Source organism: Phyllostomus discolor, chromosome 3, assembly GCF_004126475.2.
Source record: "Phyllostomus discolor isolate MPI-MPIP mPhyDis1 chromosome 3, mPhyDis1.pri.v3, whole genome shotgun sequence".
Classification (NCBI taxonomy): Eukaryota; Metazoa; Chordata; class Mammalia; order Chiroptera; family Phyllostomidae; genus Phyllostomus; species Phyllostomus discolor.
This window is the reverse complement of record NC_040905.2, coordinates 118,117,255-118,129,610: the sequence shown is the minus strand read 5'-3', so window position 1 is coordinate 118,129,610 and position 12,356 is coordinate 118,117,255. Positions and strand designations below refer to the sequence as shown.

The window sequence follows — 12,356 nt, the reverse complement described above, 5'->3', positions numbered from 1 at the left end:
TTTCCCCCTCCCGCCCGCCCCACGCGCCTCCTCCCTGGGTTCCCCCTCCCCCACTGACGCCTCCTCCTCCTCCCGCCCCAGGGTGAGCTCGAGCCACCTCCCTCCCTCCCTTCGCCATGGATCCCGGCAACTGGAGCAGCTTCATCTTCCAGGTAACAACCCCCTCCCCCCGCCCCCACCCCCCCTTCCCACACCCCCTCCCGCTCGCCCTCCCTCCCGTCCCACCCCCCCCTCCGCGCGCCCGGTGCGCGCGCAGCTGTCCCCCTCCCTCCCTCGCGCCCTCCCCCGCCCTCCCCGAGGCGCCGGCTGGGCGCGCGCGCGGCGGGGGCCGAGGCTGCTCCCTCGCTCCCCCCACCCCGCCCCGCCAGGCTCCAACCGCCGCCGCCGCCGCCACCGCCTGGGCCCCCGCCCCCGGTCCTCGGCCCCGCGGGGGCCTCCCGCCCCCACCGTCGCTGCTGCACTCCGCGGCCAGCCAGGCGCCCTCCTTCCCTCCCTCCCGCCGGCCGGGGTGCGCGGGCGGCGGGGCGGCCCTCGGGCCATGCGTTCGGCGCGGCCCTACCGGGCCGGCCGGGGGCGGCGCCCCGAGCTCGGGCCCCGTGCGGCCCGCGCCCCCGGCCCCCGCTGAGCCCCAGGGGGCCCACCGTGGCCGAGGCCATGTTCCCCGTGTTCCCTTGCACGCTGCTGGCCCCCCCCTTCCCCGTGCTGGGCCTGGATTCCCGGGGGGTGGGCGGCCTCATGAACTCCTTCCCGCCACCTCAGGGTCACGCCCAGAACCCCCTGCAGGTCGGGGCTGAGCTCCAGTCCCGCTTCTTTGCCTCCCAGGGCTGCGCCCAGAGTCCGTTCCAGGTGAGTAGGGGGCCGGCCGTGGCGGGCCGGGCCGGGAGGGCGCCTACCAGCGGCCGCAGCCCACAGGGTGCCTTGTCTCCGCAGGCCGCGCCGGCGCCCCCACCCACGCCCCAGGCCCAGGCGGCCGAGCCCCTCCAGGTGGACTTGCTCCCGGTTCTCGCCGCCGCCCAGGAGTCTGCAGCCGCAGCCGCCGCGGCCGCAGCTGCCGCTGCTGCTGCCGCCGTTGCTGCGGCGCCCCCAACCCCGGCCGCCGCCTCCACAGTGGACACAGCGGCTCTGAAGCAGCCGCCCGCACCCCCTCCGCCGCCCCCGCCGGTGTCGGCACCCGCTGCCGAGGCCGCGCCCCCTGTCTCTGCCGCCACCATCGCGGCAGCCACTGCCGTCGTAGCCCCAACCTCGACGGTTGCCGTGGCGCCAGTCACATCTGCCTTGGAGAAGAAGACAAAGAGCAAGGGGCCCTATATCTGCGCCCTGTGCGCCAAGGAGTTCAAGAACGGCTACAACCTCCGGAGGCACGAGGCCATCCACACGGGAGCCAAAGCTGGCCGGGTCCCTTCGGGTGCTATGAAGATGCCCACCATGGTGCCCCTGAGCCTCCTGAGTGTGCCCCAGCTGAGTGGAGCCGGTGGAGGAGGGGGAGAGGCGGGTGCCGGCGGCGGAGCCGCCGCGGTGGCAGCAGGTGGCGTAGTGACCACCACCGCCTCGGGAAAGCGCATCCGGAAGAACCACGCCTGTGAGATGTGCGGCAAGGCCTTCCGCGACGTCTACCATCTGAATCGACACAAGCTGTCGCACTCCGATGAGAAGCCCTACCAGTGCCCTGTGTGCCAACAGCGCTTCAAGCGCAAGGACCGCATGAGCTACCACGTGCGCTCACATGACGGCGCTGTGCACAAGCCCTACAACTGCTCCCACTGTGGCAAGAGCTTCTCCCGGTGTGCACGGGGCCTTGGCCCTCACTAGGCGGTGGGTGGGGAGGGAGGGACTGTGATGGAGGTGGCCTAGCCTTGCTGGTGGGGTGGGAGGAGGTTTCTGAGGATGGAGACTGGGAGCCACTCCCAGGGAGGAAGGGAGAAAAACCACTCCGGGTTACCAGGGAGCAGGGGGTGGTACTTAGCAAAGGAGGTGGGCCCTTGGATTGTTGGAAAGCTTGGCGTGGACAAGGCAGGGGAGAGATTTCCTGCCTAAGGAGGACTCTGAAGCTCCGGGCTTGGGAGTAAATTCAGGGAACTTTGAAAGACCTCTTGTACTAGGTTAGGCAGATTTGGGGGCATTTCCACATCCCAGGGCCCTAACCCCACCCCCAACATATCCCCAGGCCGGATCACCTCAACAGTCACGTCAGACAAGTGCACTCAACAGAACGGCCCTTCAAATGTGAGGTAGGAAGCCCACCTCTTCCTGTCTTGGTTTTCATGATTTTGATCCTCATTATAGTTGTCTGAGTTCAGCCTCTCAGACCCCCTTTTTCTCTCTTTTGCTTTTTCACTCCATTTTCTCATCCCTTCTTCAAGGCCTCATCGTCTCACTCCCATTTCCTACAGATCAAAGATCCCCAAGGCTCTGATTCCTTTAACCTCTTGCCCCCTCCCCCCATTCCCTGAAGCTTTAACTCTCCTGACACCCCCCCACACCCCTCCCCCTTCCCCAGAAATGTGAGGCAGCTTTCGCTACGAAGGATCGACTGCGGGCACACACAGTACGACATGAGGAGAAGGTGCCATGTCACGTATGTGGCAAGATGCTGAGTTCGGCTTATATTTCGGACCACATGAAGGTGCACAGCCAGGGCCCTCATCATGTCTGTGAGCTCTGCAACAAAGGTACATGCTGAGGGATGCTGGGAGGGCCAGGGACAAAGGGTGGGGACAAAGCCAGAGGCCCTTCCACAGATGTGAGTTAAAGGTGCTGTAGCTGAGAGCTTGTGGCATCTAGAGCCCTGTAGGAAGCAATGAAGTGACATTGGGACCACTGTACATCATTAGGTTCTAAGAGATCACAGCTGGAAGAGATGACCTACCAAAAAGAGTCAACCTCTGGGTGTATGGGAGTGGGACATGGCTGCTTTGGGGAAGGAGTGGTCAAGAGAGCCAGTGCCCAAGGGTTGAGAGACGGTTTCAGCTATGCAGCCACAAGTTCTCATCTTCGGCTCCTGGGACAAGTGGAGTACACTGGCAGGGGTTTAACAAGTGTGTACCCTGCTTCAGTAGCAGAAAAATTTGCTTTTAAATAGATTTGCTTATTCACTGAGTAACTGGGCGGAGACTGTACGGGACACTGGAGGGAGGGGACACAGCCGTCTCTACTGAGGGTCAACCCTTCAAGTATCTAGGAATCAGTGGCCTGTCACCCCAGGAGAAATCCCCTAGCCATGGAGAATGGGTTCTAGGTACCCATGCCAAGGAGCAGACCCTACTCAACCAGGTCCCAGTTCCAGAGTGGGGCTGTGCCCTACCAGCCTTAGCAGAGTAGTTGGCCCCAGGTTACCAAGGATGCGGTGGGAGGAGGACAAGGCCACCATCTGAGGAAGGCGTCCCCAGCCTAGGAGAATAACCCCGTCTCTGGGGTCTCCATCGGGCTGACCCCACCCCCCCCCCCCCCCCCCCCCCCCCCCCATAGGCTTCACCACGGCAGCATACCTGCGCATCCACGCGGTGAAGGACCATGGGCTCCAGGCCCCGCGGGCTGACCGCATCCTGTGCAAGCTGTGCAGCGTGCACTGCAAGACCCCCGCCCAGCTGGCCGGCCACATGCAGACCCATCTGGGGGGGGCCGCACCCCCTGTCCCGGGAGATGCCCCCCAGCCACAGTCCACCTGCTGAGGGGGACCCCTGCACCCACCAGGCAAGGCGTGGGGCATGGCTGGGGGGGATGGATGGTGTGTGTGGGACAAGGGGGCTCAAGGGGCCCAATAGGGGATCTCAGGAAGGCCAGGGATGTCCATCCTACTACTCATGTTAGGGAGACTTCTGGGGTCAGGGAGGGCCCTTCAGGAGAACTGGGTAAGGATACAGGCCAAAGCCTCTGGAAACCAAACAGGAAGTGAGCAACGGCTGTGTCCCAGGGTGGGGAGTCTGGGGCAAGCAACAAGGCTCTTGCTGTTCAGATGGCACTGTGATCTGGTGTTTCTCACCATGCAGGTACCGGTGAGGTTTGTCCAATGGCAGCGGCGGCGGCAGCAGCGGCGGCAGCGGCGGCGGCGGCAGCAGCAGCTGCTGCATCAGTGGCAGCCCCTCCTACAGCTGTGGGCACCCTCTCTGGGGCTGAAGGGGTGCCTGTGAGCTCTCAGCCACTTCCCTCCCAGCCCTGGTGAACTCCCAAGTTGGTGAGGGGGAGAAGGGAGAATAGAGGAAAGTCCCTTGGTACAATCTCCTTTCCACCCCTCTCTTCCCACCAACTCTACACTGCTTCCCCCACTACCCATGGAGCCTCCTGAAGGAAAGGAGGAAGAAACGTTTTCTTAGGGGAATTCACTAGGTTTTAACAATTTGTTTCTCCTGCTCCTCTCTTCCTATCAGACCTGACCCCACACACACACCTGTCCTCTTGGTTGTGTTGAAGCTCCCTGGACAGTGGGCAGGGGTCGCAGAGGACAGGAGTAGCCACTGCCCTCACCCCCTCTCCTCTCTGTAACCCTCTGCCTTGCCTTTCCAGGGATTTGTGAACCTTCTCCCTTAATGGCCCTTCTTGCTCTCCTTCCAGTCCCCCCTACTGTCTGCTGCCCCTCCCTGGGGAGTTGGTGCTTTTTTTTTTTTTTTTTCCAGGGGGAGGGAGGAGAGAAAGGAGGGGAATCAAAGATTCTGTCCTGGGTGGGGGGAAAGGTGAGATTTGAGAAGAGGCAGAAACAGGGAAGGCAAAGGTGGTACCTTCGTAAGGTGGGGTTGTTTAGGGTCAGGCCCTAAACATTGTCCTACTGGAGAATTTGTCAGGGGAAAACAAGTCAAAGGGAGCAAACGAAGGAGCCACTTGGGCAAGAGGCAGGGCAAGAGATGGAACTTTATGAGGCCAGGGTAAATGGGGGGAGGTCCAGGGACTAGAGGTGCTGCCTGGGGTTGGGGGGAAGGCAGCTGGTGTCTCCCCTTTTCCTCTTCCACCCCAGCTCCAGCCCTGGCCTTTTCATCCCTCTCCCCCAAGATAGAAGCTGTGGCCCTGGCCATGTCATCGTGTTCCAGTGTCCCCTGCATGTTCCCTACCCTTCACTCCCTCTTGCGTGGATCCCATTACAATAAATTTTAAATAAAAACTTGGCTCTGGCTTGAATGAATTGCTCTCACTGAAGCCCCTGTTTCCATCCCCAGAGGGTTTTTTCTTGGGCCTGGTGTCAATCCCAGCCTTGCTCTACCTTCTGCAGCTCTGGCTCCTCCCTCCCTGGAGGCAGCACAAGTGGCTGCAGCCCAGATTCAGGGTGAGGCCAAGTGTCCACACGCTGTGGAGAGCAAGTTCCAGGACCCCCAGGTCTCGGGGATACCCAGTCTGGACAGGTGCAGAATAGCCAGCTGCTGTAGATTGGAAGAGGCCTGGGTTAGAAACCCAAATAGTTGCTACAACTCACCCAAATACCTGCACAGTTAAGGCCCTGAGAGGTGATGGTGGATGATGTAGATTTAGCTGCAGAAAGGTAGGGGAAGTCAGCCCTAGGACTGGAAGCAGTGGGGTTGAGAATAACAACTGTACTTGTCCATTCTCAGCACGGTCCCCCCCATCTTCTCTCGGGCTCCTCTGCCCCAGCCCCTTCCTGCTGTTCCAGACTGCCCCCGCAGCCTCTGCCCTGCCTCTTGGGATTCCAAACCTAGTTCCTCTCCTTTCCAGCGACCCTTTTCTTGAGTCTTTCCATACCAATTTCTGCTGCAGCTTCCTTGGTAGAGGGACTTCCTGTTACGCAGGGCCCCTCCTCTCGAAACCCCACCCTGCAGCCTTCCCAAGTTTTGCCTCTCTCCCTTCCCTTCTTTCCACTAGTAAGGGTGACTCCACCCGACCCTGCCTGTCTCCCTGGACCTGCTTCTCGCAGACCCCGCAGACCCCTCCGTTTCATCCAACACCCTGTCTCTGTCAGGACCCTGGTGACCGTTGGCGGGAGGGGCCCGGGGCTTGGGAAGGGGATACCCCCAGGGAGGTGCGCGTGGGAAGGAGCAGGGAGCTGGCGCGAGTGGTCCCCCCGCAGGTTGCCTGGGTAACGCGGGCCTGGCACGCGTGGCTCCCTTGGGCGGGCCTGGAGGGGGCGGGGGCAGCCGCGTGCGGCAGTAGAGCGTAGGGGAGGGGACCTGAGAGGAGGGGACAAGCAGAGCGGAGGGGAGACCCGCCACCTCCCTCCTTCCCTTGCTCCCTCCTGGGCTGCGGCTGCTGCAACGGCGGCGACGGCTGCGGTGGCGGCAGCAGCCGGAGCAGTCTGGAGGCCGGCGTCCAGGTGAGACGGGGATGTACTGAGGCTGCGGGTAGGAGTGGACAGACAGAAGGCAGACGCCGGGGAGGGCTGCATTGCATAGGAACACGGGTGCTGGCGGACTGGCTGGTGGTGCTGGGCGCTCCAAGCCAATGGAAGGTGGAGGCACAGGGGGCACCCCCGGGGCAAGGGAATCCCTGAGAGAGGGGCTAAGGAGGGGCTTAGAAGAGAAGCCCAGGACACCCAAGGAGGAGCGGGGGCGTCTGCACCCCAAAACGCGCAGCAAGAAAACCGCACCCACTGGCACCCAGGTAGGAAGGGAGGATGCGTAGTGTTATGTGAGTAAGGGGCCTGCCTCTGCCCAGTCTGCCTGTCAGAGTGTATGGGTGTCTGCACAGCTTGATTTTGAGGTGCTGGGGCATCTGCTAGGATCTCGGAGGCTGGATCTTGTTGGGGTACCCAGAAGGAGACCATGGGAGGGTCCTGTTTACAAAAGGGTTAATCTTCCCAGGGCTCCCCCAAACAGAATAATTTGAGCAGAGCACTCCACCCCAAAGATATCCCACCCCACGGCAACTTTTCTTCCTCTCTCCAGAGGCAGCTCTAGGCTGGCACGGAGACAGGAACATATAGCCCTCTTCGGCTGCAGTTCTGAGAGCTGCCTCTTTCCTCCTCACACCAAGCCTGTCTCCTCCTCTTCCAGGATTTGCTGCTATCTCTGCTGCTCCATCCTCCTCTCAGAGGCCCTCTCCCCTCTCCCATCTCAAGATGGCAGCCAGCAGCTCTGAGGTCTCTGGATTGAAGGGGACAGAGGAGGGTCTCCAGACCCAGGGAGAAGGACCTGGCCATTCTGAGGCCAAAACTGGCCCTCTCCAGGTCCCAGCTGGGGTCCCAGATGAGCCAGAGGCCCTGCAGCCAAGTCCAGACATCACTGGGGCCCCTATGGACTCAGAGCCCAAAGCTGAGATGGCTCCAGAAATCACAGAGATCCCAACAGGGGCCCCAGAAACAGCCCAGGCCAAAGACCTTAGCCCAAGCTCAGGAGGGGAACCAAAGGTCAACTCCAGTCCCAAAAAAGCATGCCAAGAGCCAGCATCCCAGCCAGAAGTGAGCAAAGAGGTAACTGCAGACCAGGGGACCAACCTGGAGTCTGCAGGCCTGTTTGAGCCAGCCTCAGAGCTCACTTCCCAGCTGGACCCTCAGTCAGGCTCCCAGCCCACCCCCAAGCCAGCCCTTCAGACAGAGCCTCCTACCCAGGAGGACCCCACCACTTTGGTCTTGACTGAGAGTCAAGGAGAAAAGCAGGAGAATGGGGCAGTGGTTCCCCTGCAAGCTGGTGATGGGGAAGAGGGCCCATCCCCCAAGCCTCACTCACCACCTTCAACAAAACCCGCCCCAGCCAATGGGGCTACCCCCCGCATGCTGCAGCAGCTTGTTGAGGAAGACCGACTAGGAAGGGCTCACAGTGGGCATCCAGGATCTCCCCGAGGTAGTCTGAGCCGCCACCCCAGCTCCCAGCTAGCAGGGTCTGGCATAGAGGGGGGTGAAGGCACCCAGAAACCTCGGGACTACATCATCCTCGCCATCCTGTCCTGCTTCTGCCCCATGTGGCCTGTCAACATTGTGGCCTTCGCTTATGCCATCATGGTGAGCCTCATGGGACCCTGGCTTCCTGCACTGGAACAAAGCCGCAGGAGTGCCTGGCCTTCCCTCTCTGCATGGATCTCACTTCCGAGTCACAGGACCTTGCTTGCCTTTCCTTAGGACTTCACCCTCTGAGCCACTATTGCCCCATCCCTTCAGGTGGGAGGGATATCCAGACATGTTTCACACAGCCTTGCTGACCTGTGCCCTCCTCCCCCTTGCCTCTCTCCTTCCTCCCTAACTATGGCTGGCCTGTCTCCTCTGGATGACTCTTTCACCTGATCCCTGCTGGGCTGGCTTCTCCTGACCTGGGCCATGGTACCCCACCCCTCACCCTAACCTCAGTCCAGGAACAGTCTGCAGCAGGGGGATGTGGATGGGGCCCATCGTCTGGGTCGAGTGGCCAAGCTCTTAAGCATCGTGGCGCTGGTAGGGGGGGTCCTCATCATCATCGCCTCCTGCGTCATCAACTTAGGCGGTGAGTGGGGGTCTGGGACAGGCTGGGAGGAATGGAAGGGTTGGCAAGGGCTGCTTTACTAACTCTTGCCCCCCCCCCCCCACTCTCTCCTGTCCTCTCTACTCCTTTGTCTCTCCTTGTCTCCCTCCTCCCTCCTCCACCCCAACTGTCTGTCTGTCCCTTCCTCTCCTCTTCCACAGTGTATAAGTGAGGGGCTCTGCCCTGCATTCCAAGACTTTTCTTCCTGTTGGGAGCTGCCTTGGGCCCATCCTCCCCTGCTCCCCCTGAGGGGAGCCCAATTGATGGCCCAGGCCCACACCCATAGGGACCAAGGGAGCCTGAGCAGCCTTGTTTACAGTTTCTTTCCTGCTCCTGCATCTTGCCAGGTTCCTCTGCCAACTGTAGGCCTCCCTTCTCCCTGCACTGTTTCCAGTCTCCCTGCACTTCTGCCTGCAGCCAGTCCAGCCTCTTGGTCTCCCTATTTCTGCACTTCTGGAAACCTCCCTGAACATCTCCCGAACTCTGCTCTCAGCCCATCTTCATCTCTCCTATCCTTCCTGCACTTCTTCCAACCTCCCAAATTGCTGGCACATCAACCCTGACCTCCCCCTCCCCAACTTCCACTGTCTTTGCATCTTCCCCTATTCCTTTCTTCCTTCTCTCCTTTATCATTTCTCCTTTCCTCTCCACACCCTCTGCCCTCTTCCTCCTCCTGCCTCATCTACCCTCAGCATCCTTTCCTCCCCTAAGGATCCTCTCCTCCACTGTCCTGCCACCGTTTATTCTGCAAAAACTCCAGCACTTAGATCAGGCTAGGGGAGGGCGGCGACGTCAGGAGAGGACTCTCTAGCCCCGGTGCTGTTCTCTGCTGGGACCACCTAGGTCTGAATGCCTACAAGGCGTCATGGGGTCGCAGAGCTGGCAAACCGGGGCTCGTTTGGGGACTTGTGCAGGAGTGGTGAGCGCTGTTCCAAACACGCACCTGGGAGAAGGCAGGCGGTGCAGCTGTTGACCCTCCATTGTCAGCCTGAATTGACCTGCAGCACCCCCCTACCCCGCCCCCGCCCCGGGCTTTTTAACCATGTTGGCGAGTTTCTTGAAGGCATAGGGGGCTGAAGTCACTCACGTGCTTTGTAATGAAAGAACCCCCCAAACAGGACCAGAGCCCCCAGCCTCAAGGAGCGAGGACGGGGTGGAGAGCTTTATAACTAATTATTTTCTAGGAGGAGGAGGGAGGTGTGTTGTACGCCACAGTCCGCTAGGGAGGCGGAGACCGAGCTACGACGTGGTTTGGAGTTAGCGGGGTTTTTTGTTTCCTTTAAAAAAAGTGTGTGTGGAGGGGGAAAACGTAAAAGTCAAAAAAAAATACATTTAACTGATTCTCCCTTTTTGTATGTCGGATGCTGCATGAGCCTGAAACACCAATAAATGGAGACTGCATGAAACTCTCCTCCAGCCTGAGTTGGTCCTCCCGTCGGTTCACCACGGGGTGCGCTAGTACTGCCTCTTTGGGGGAGAACCTACTAGATAGTATGCGCCTGCACCGTCCCGGCGGCCATCTTTACTGTGGGTGGAAGCCTATAATGCCCAAGCGCCTATCTGCGCATGTGCAAGCCTTCCTTTGCTTTCCTCTTCCAAGTAGCTTTCACTAGAGTGGAGCCTTCCGCGCCATCTCTATGCGCCTGCGTACTGCGACCCTGCGCAGCCTGCGAGGCAAGCCTTAGCTCCAGGTGTGTACGGCGGCTGAGGTAGCGGAACTGCGAGGTGTGGAGAGGGGCGGTGTGAAGGCGAGAAGAACGGTCTGACCGAGAAAGTGGTTTCTGCAGTTCCCGGGGAACATTGAGTACCGGATCTCAATCCTTGGGGCGGGGTACTTGGAGGAAACTGAGCGCCCCCTCCTGGGAACGCGCGGTCTGGTCGCAGGGACCGCTGTTGGAGCCTGATTGGTTGGAGAGACATCTTTGGGGACACCCCTGGGGAGCCCAGTTCCTGGGGGTCGGGGGAATCCCCCGCTTAGCACTCCTGCCTCACCTATAATCGCAGGGTTCCTTCCCTAGTGGCTTATGTCCCTTGTCCGGGGTCATGGAGATATTGCGGCCAGCACGGCAGCGCCTCTGTCTGAAGAAGGGGAAGTGACCTCCGGCCTCCAAGCTCTGGCGGTGGGAGATACCGGAGTCCCCTCGGCTTCGGCCAATAAAGCCGAGGAAGAGGGGGAAGGAGTACGGGAGGAGGCCGAGCGTGAGGGGTCTGGGATCGAGGAGGTGCAGGGAGAAGCCCCCAGCGCTGAGGGTGAAGAGCATGCCAAGGGAGAATCCGAGGACTGGTGCGTGCCCTGCAGCGATGAGGAGGTGGAGCTGCCCGCGGATGGGCAATCCTGGATGCCCTCCCCTTCTGAAATCCAGCGGCTCTATGAACTGCTGGCTGCCCACGGTACCCTGGAGCTTCAGGCCGAGATCCTGCCCCGTCGGCCACCCACGCCTGAGGCCCAGAGTGAAGAGGAGAGATCTGATGAGGAGCCAGAGGCCAAAGAGGAGGAAGAGGAAAAGTGAGGGCACACCCTTACACCTTGTTCTGAGGCTGCTCCCCCGAAGCTAGGAGGAAATGGGGAGGGGAGGTGGGAACCCGGAGCATGGAAAATGGAGGGTGGGAAGAGAGCAGGAGAGGAAGAGCTGGCAGGCTGGGCGAAACATCTGTGGGTGTTTAAGGAGACCACCCTCACCCTTCACTCTCTGTCCACCTGTCCAGACCGCGCATGCCCACAGAATTTGACTTTGATGATGAGCCAATGACACCAAAGGACTCCCTGATTGATCGGAGACGCACCCCAGGTACTGACAAGAGGGAAGAGTTGGGGGAAGGTGAAGGGCCTGTGCTCCCACTTACCCAAAAAGTGACTCCCTAAAAGAGGCCTTTGGTGCCTTGTTGCAGGAGAGCATTCACACAATGGGGCCATCATGTCAGCTTAAATTGATAACCCTATATTCCTTTAACAGAATATCACAGATAATTCTATCATGGCTCCCATTTCTTTTATCTCCATCTCCCCAAAAGTCCAAGTCTTCCCAGTCATGCATTATTACCTAGATCCACGTCTCTATACCACTGTTTACATTTCGTAATCTGACCCCATTTCTACCCCATATGTCTTCCCAGAATTTACCCTTAAAACGGTTCTTGATTTCTCATTGATTCGTCATTGCAGGGGAGAGGGGGAAAAGCATATTGAGAGAGAATCCTACACCCCTCCCCCAGGCTTCCAAAGATATTTCCATTTAAAATAAGAGATCCAAACCCCTTATCATGGCTTTCACCTTATTTCTTTGGTTTCATCTTTCACATCTCCCCAGCTCTCTACACTCTTTGAACAGACCGCCTTGTTCCTACCCAGGGGCCTTTGCACTTGCTCTTCCACTGCCTGGGGTGGTCTTCACTGGTAATTCCCCAAGTAATTACTAATGTCCATGCAGGTGTACACTGCCTCACTCCCTTCCACATTTCTCACCTTCCCCTTCTCCAGGAAGCTCAGCTCGGAGCCAGAAACGGGAAGCCCGCCTGGACAAAGTCCTCTCAGACATGAAGCGACACAAGAAGCTGGAGGAGCAGATCCTTCGTACTGGCAGGGACCTGTTCAGCCTGGACACAGAGGACCCCAGCCCCAGCAGTCCCCCACTCCGGTCCTCAGGGAGTCTCTTCCCCCGGCAGCGAAAATACTGACTGGTGCTCCTAGGGCCTTTCTTCCCTAACTCAGGGTGCTGGGAAACTTGGAAGAGGAGCAAAACTCCAAGTTCCTAACACAGCACCTTGCGAGAAAGAGGGCATGTGTGTGTGTGTGTGTGTGTGTGTGTGTGTGTGTTTTCTGTTGAACATTTATTTGAAAACCTGGCCTGCAATTTCTGAATCTAAAATAAAAAATACAAAGTTATCATCTCTTAGAGGAGGGGTTTGAGCTGGAACCCAGACAGTTGTTGAGGGGCAGAATTGTCTTCACCCAGTTTGGGAAGTTAGAGCTTTATGGGGCAGAGACGAACT

General features: G+C 59.5%; 3 protein-coding genes across 9 annotated transcripts; all 3 read left to right on the top strand.

Annotated features, from left to right (window-relative positions):
- The first annotated feature begins 63 nt into the window (after window positions 1-63).
- Window positions 64-5,093, top strand: MAZ (MYC associated zinc finger protein). 5 transcript variants are annotated; one of them, XM_028508362.2, is made up of 7 exons: window positions 64-152; window positions 760-846; window positions 931-1,781; window positions 2,165-2,228; window positions 2,498-2,669; window positions 3,466-3,690; window positions 3,987-4,126. In XM_028508362.2, exons 1-6 carry the CDS (start codon window positions 117-119, stop codon window positions 3,666-3,668), a joined length of 1,413 nt encoding a protein of 470 aa, XP_028364163.1. In that variant the 5' UTR covers window positions 64-116; the 3' UTR covers window positions 3,669-3,690; window positions 3,987-4,126. The 5 variants fall into 5 exon arrangements, with proteins under 5 accessions (XP_028364163.1, XP_028364164.1, XP_035877153.1 ...); XM_028508363.2 differs by lacking the exon at window positions 3,466-3,690 and having other exon boundaries at window positions 82-152; window positions 3,987-5,093; XM_028508360.2 differs by lacking the exon at window positions 64-152 and having other exon boundaries at window positions 333-846.
- A 407-nt stretch (window positions 5,094-5,500) lies between these two features.
- Window positions 5,501-9,684, top strand: PRRT2 (proline rich transmembrane protein 2). 3 transcript variants are annotated; one of them, XM_028506151.2, is made up of 4 exons: window positions 5,501-6,250; window positions 6,930-7,873; window positions 8,216-8,348; window positions 8,528-9,684. In XM_028506151.2, the coding sequence occupies exons 2-4, from the start codon at window positions 6,995-6,997 to the stop codon at window positions 8,536-8,538; spliced, it is 1,023 nt and encodes a 340-aa protein (XP_028361952.1). In that variant the 5' UTR covers window positions 5,501-6,250; window positions 6,930-6,994; the 3' UTR covers window positions 8,539-9,684. The 3 variants fall into 3 exon arrangements, with proteins under 3 accessions (XP_028361952.1, XP_035877154.1, XP_028361959.1); XM_036021261.1 differs by lacking the exon at window positions 8,528-9,684 and having other exon boundaries at window positions 6,135-6,250; window positions 8,216-8,410; XM_028506158.2 differs by lacking the exon at window positions 5,501-6,250 and having other exon boundaries at window positions 6,271-7,873.
- Window positions 6,140-12,249, top strand: PAGR1 (PAXIP1 associated glutamate rich protein 1). Its single transcript, XM_028506177.2, has 4 exons — window positions 6,140-6,250; window positions 6,930-10,872; window positions 11,073-11,155; window positions 11,845-12,249. The coding sequence occupies exons 2-4, from the start codon at window positions 10,391-10,393 to the stop codon at window positions 12,039-12,041; spliced, it is 762 nt and encodes a 253-aa protein (XP_028361978.1). The 5' UTR covers window positions 6,140-6,250; window positions 6,930-10,390; the 3' UTR covers window positions 12,042-12,249.
- Window positions 12,250-12,356: the final 107 nt, after the last annotated feature.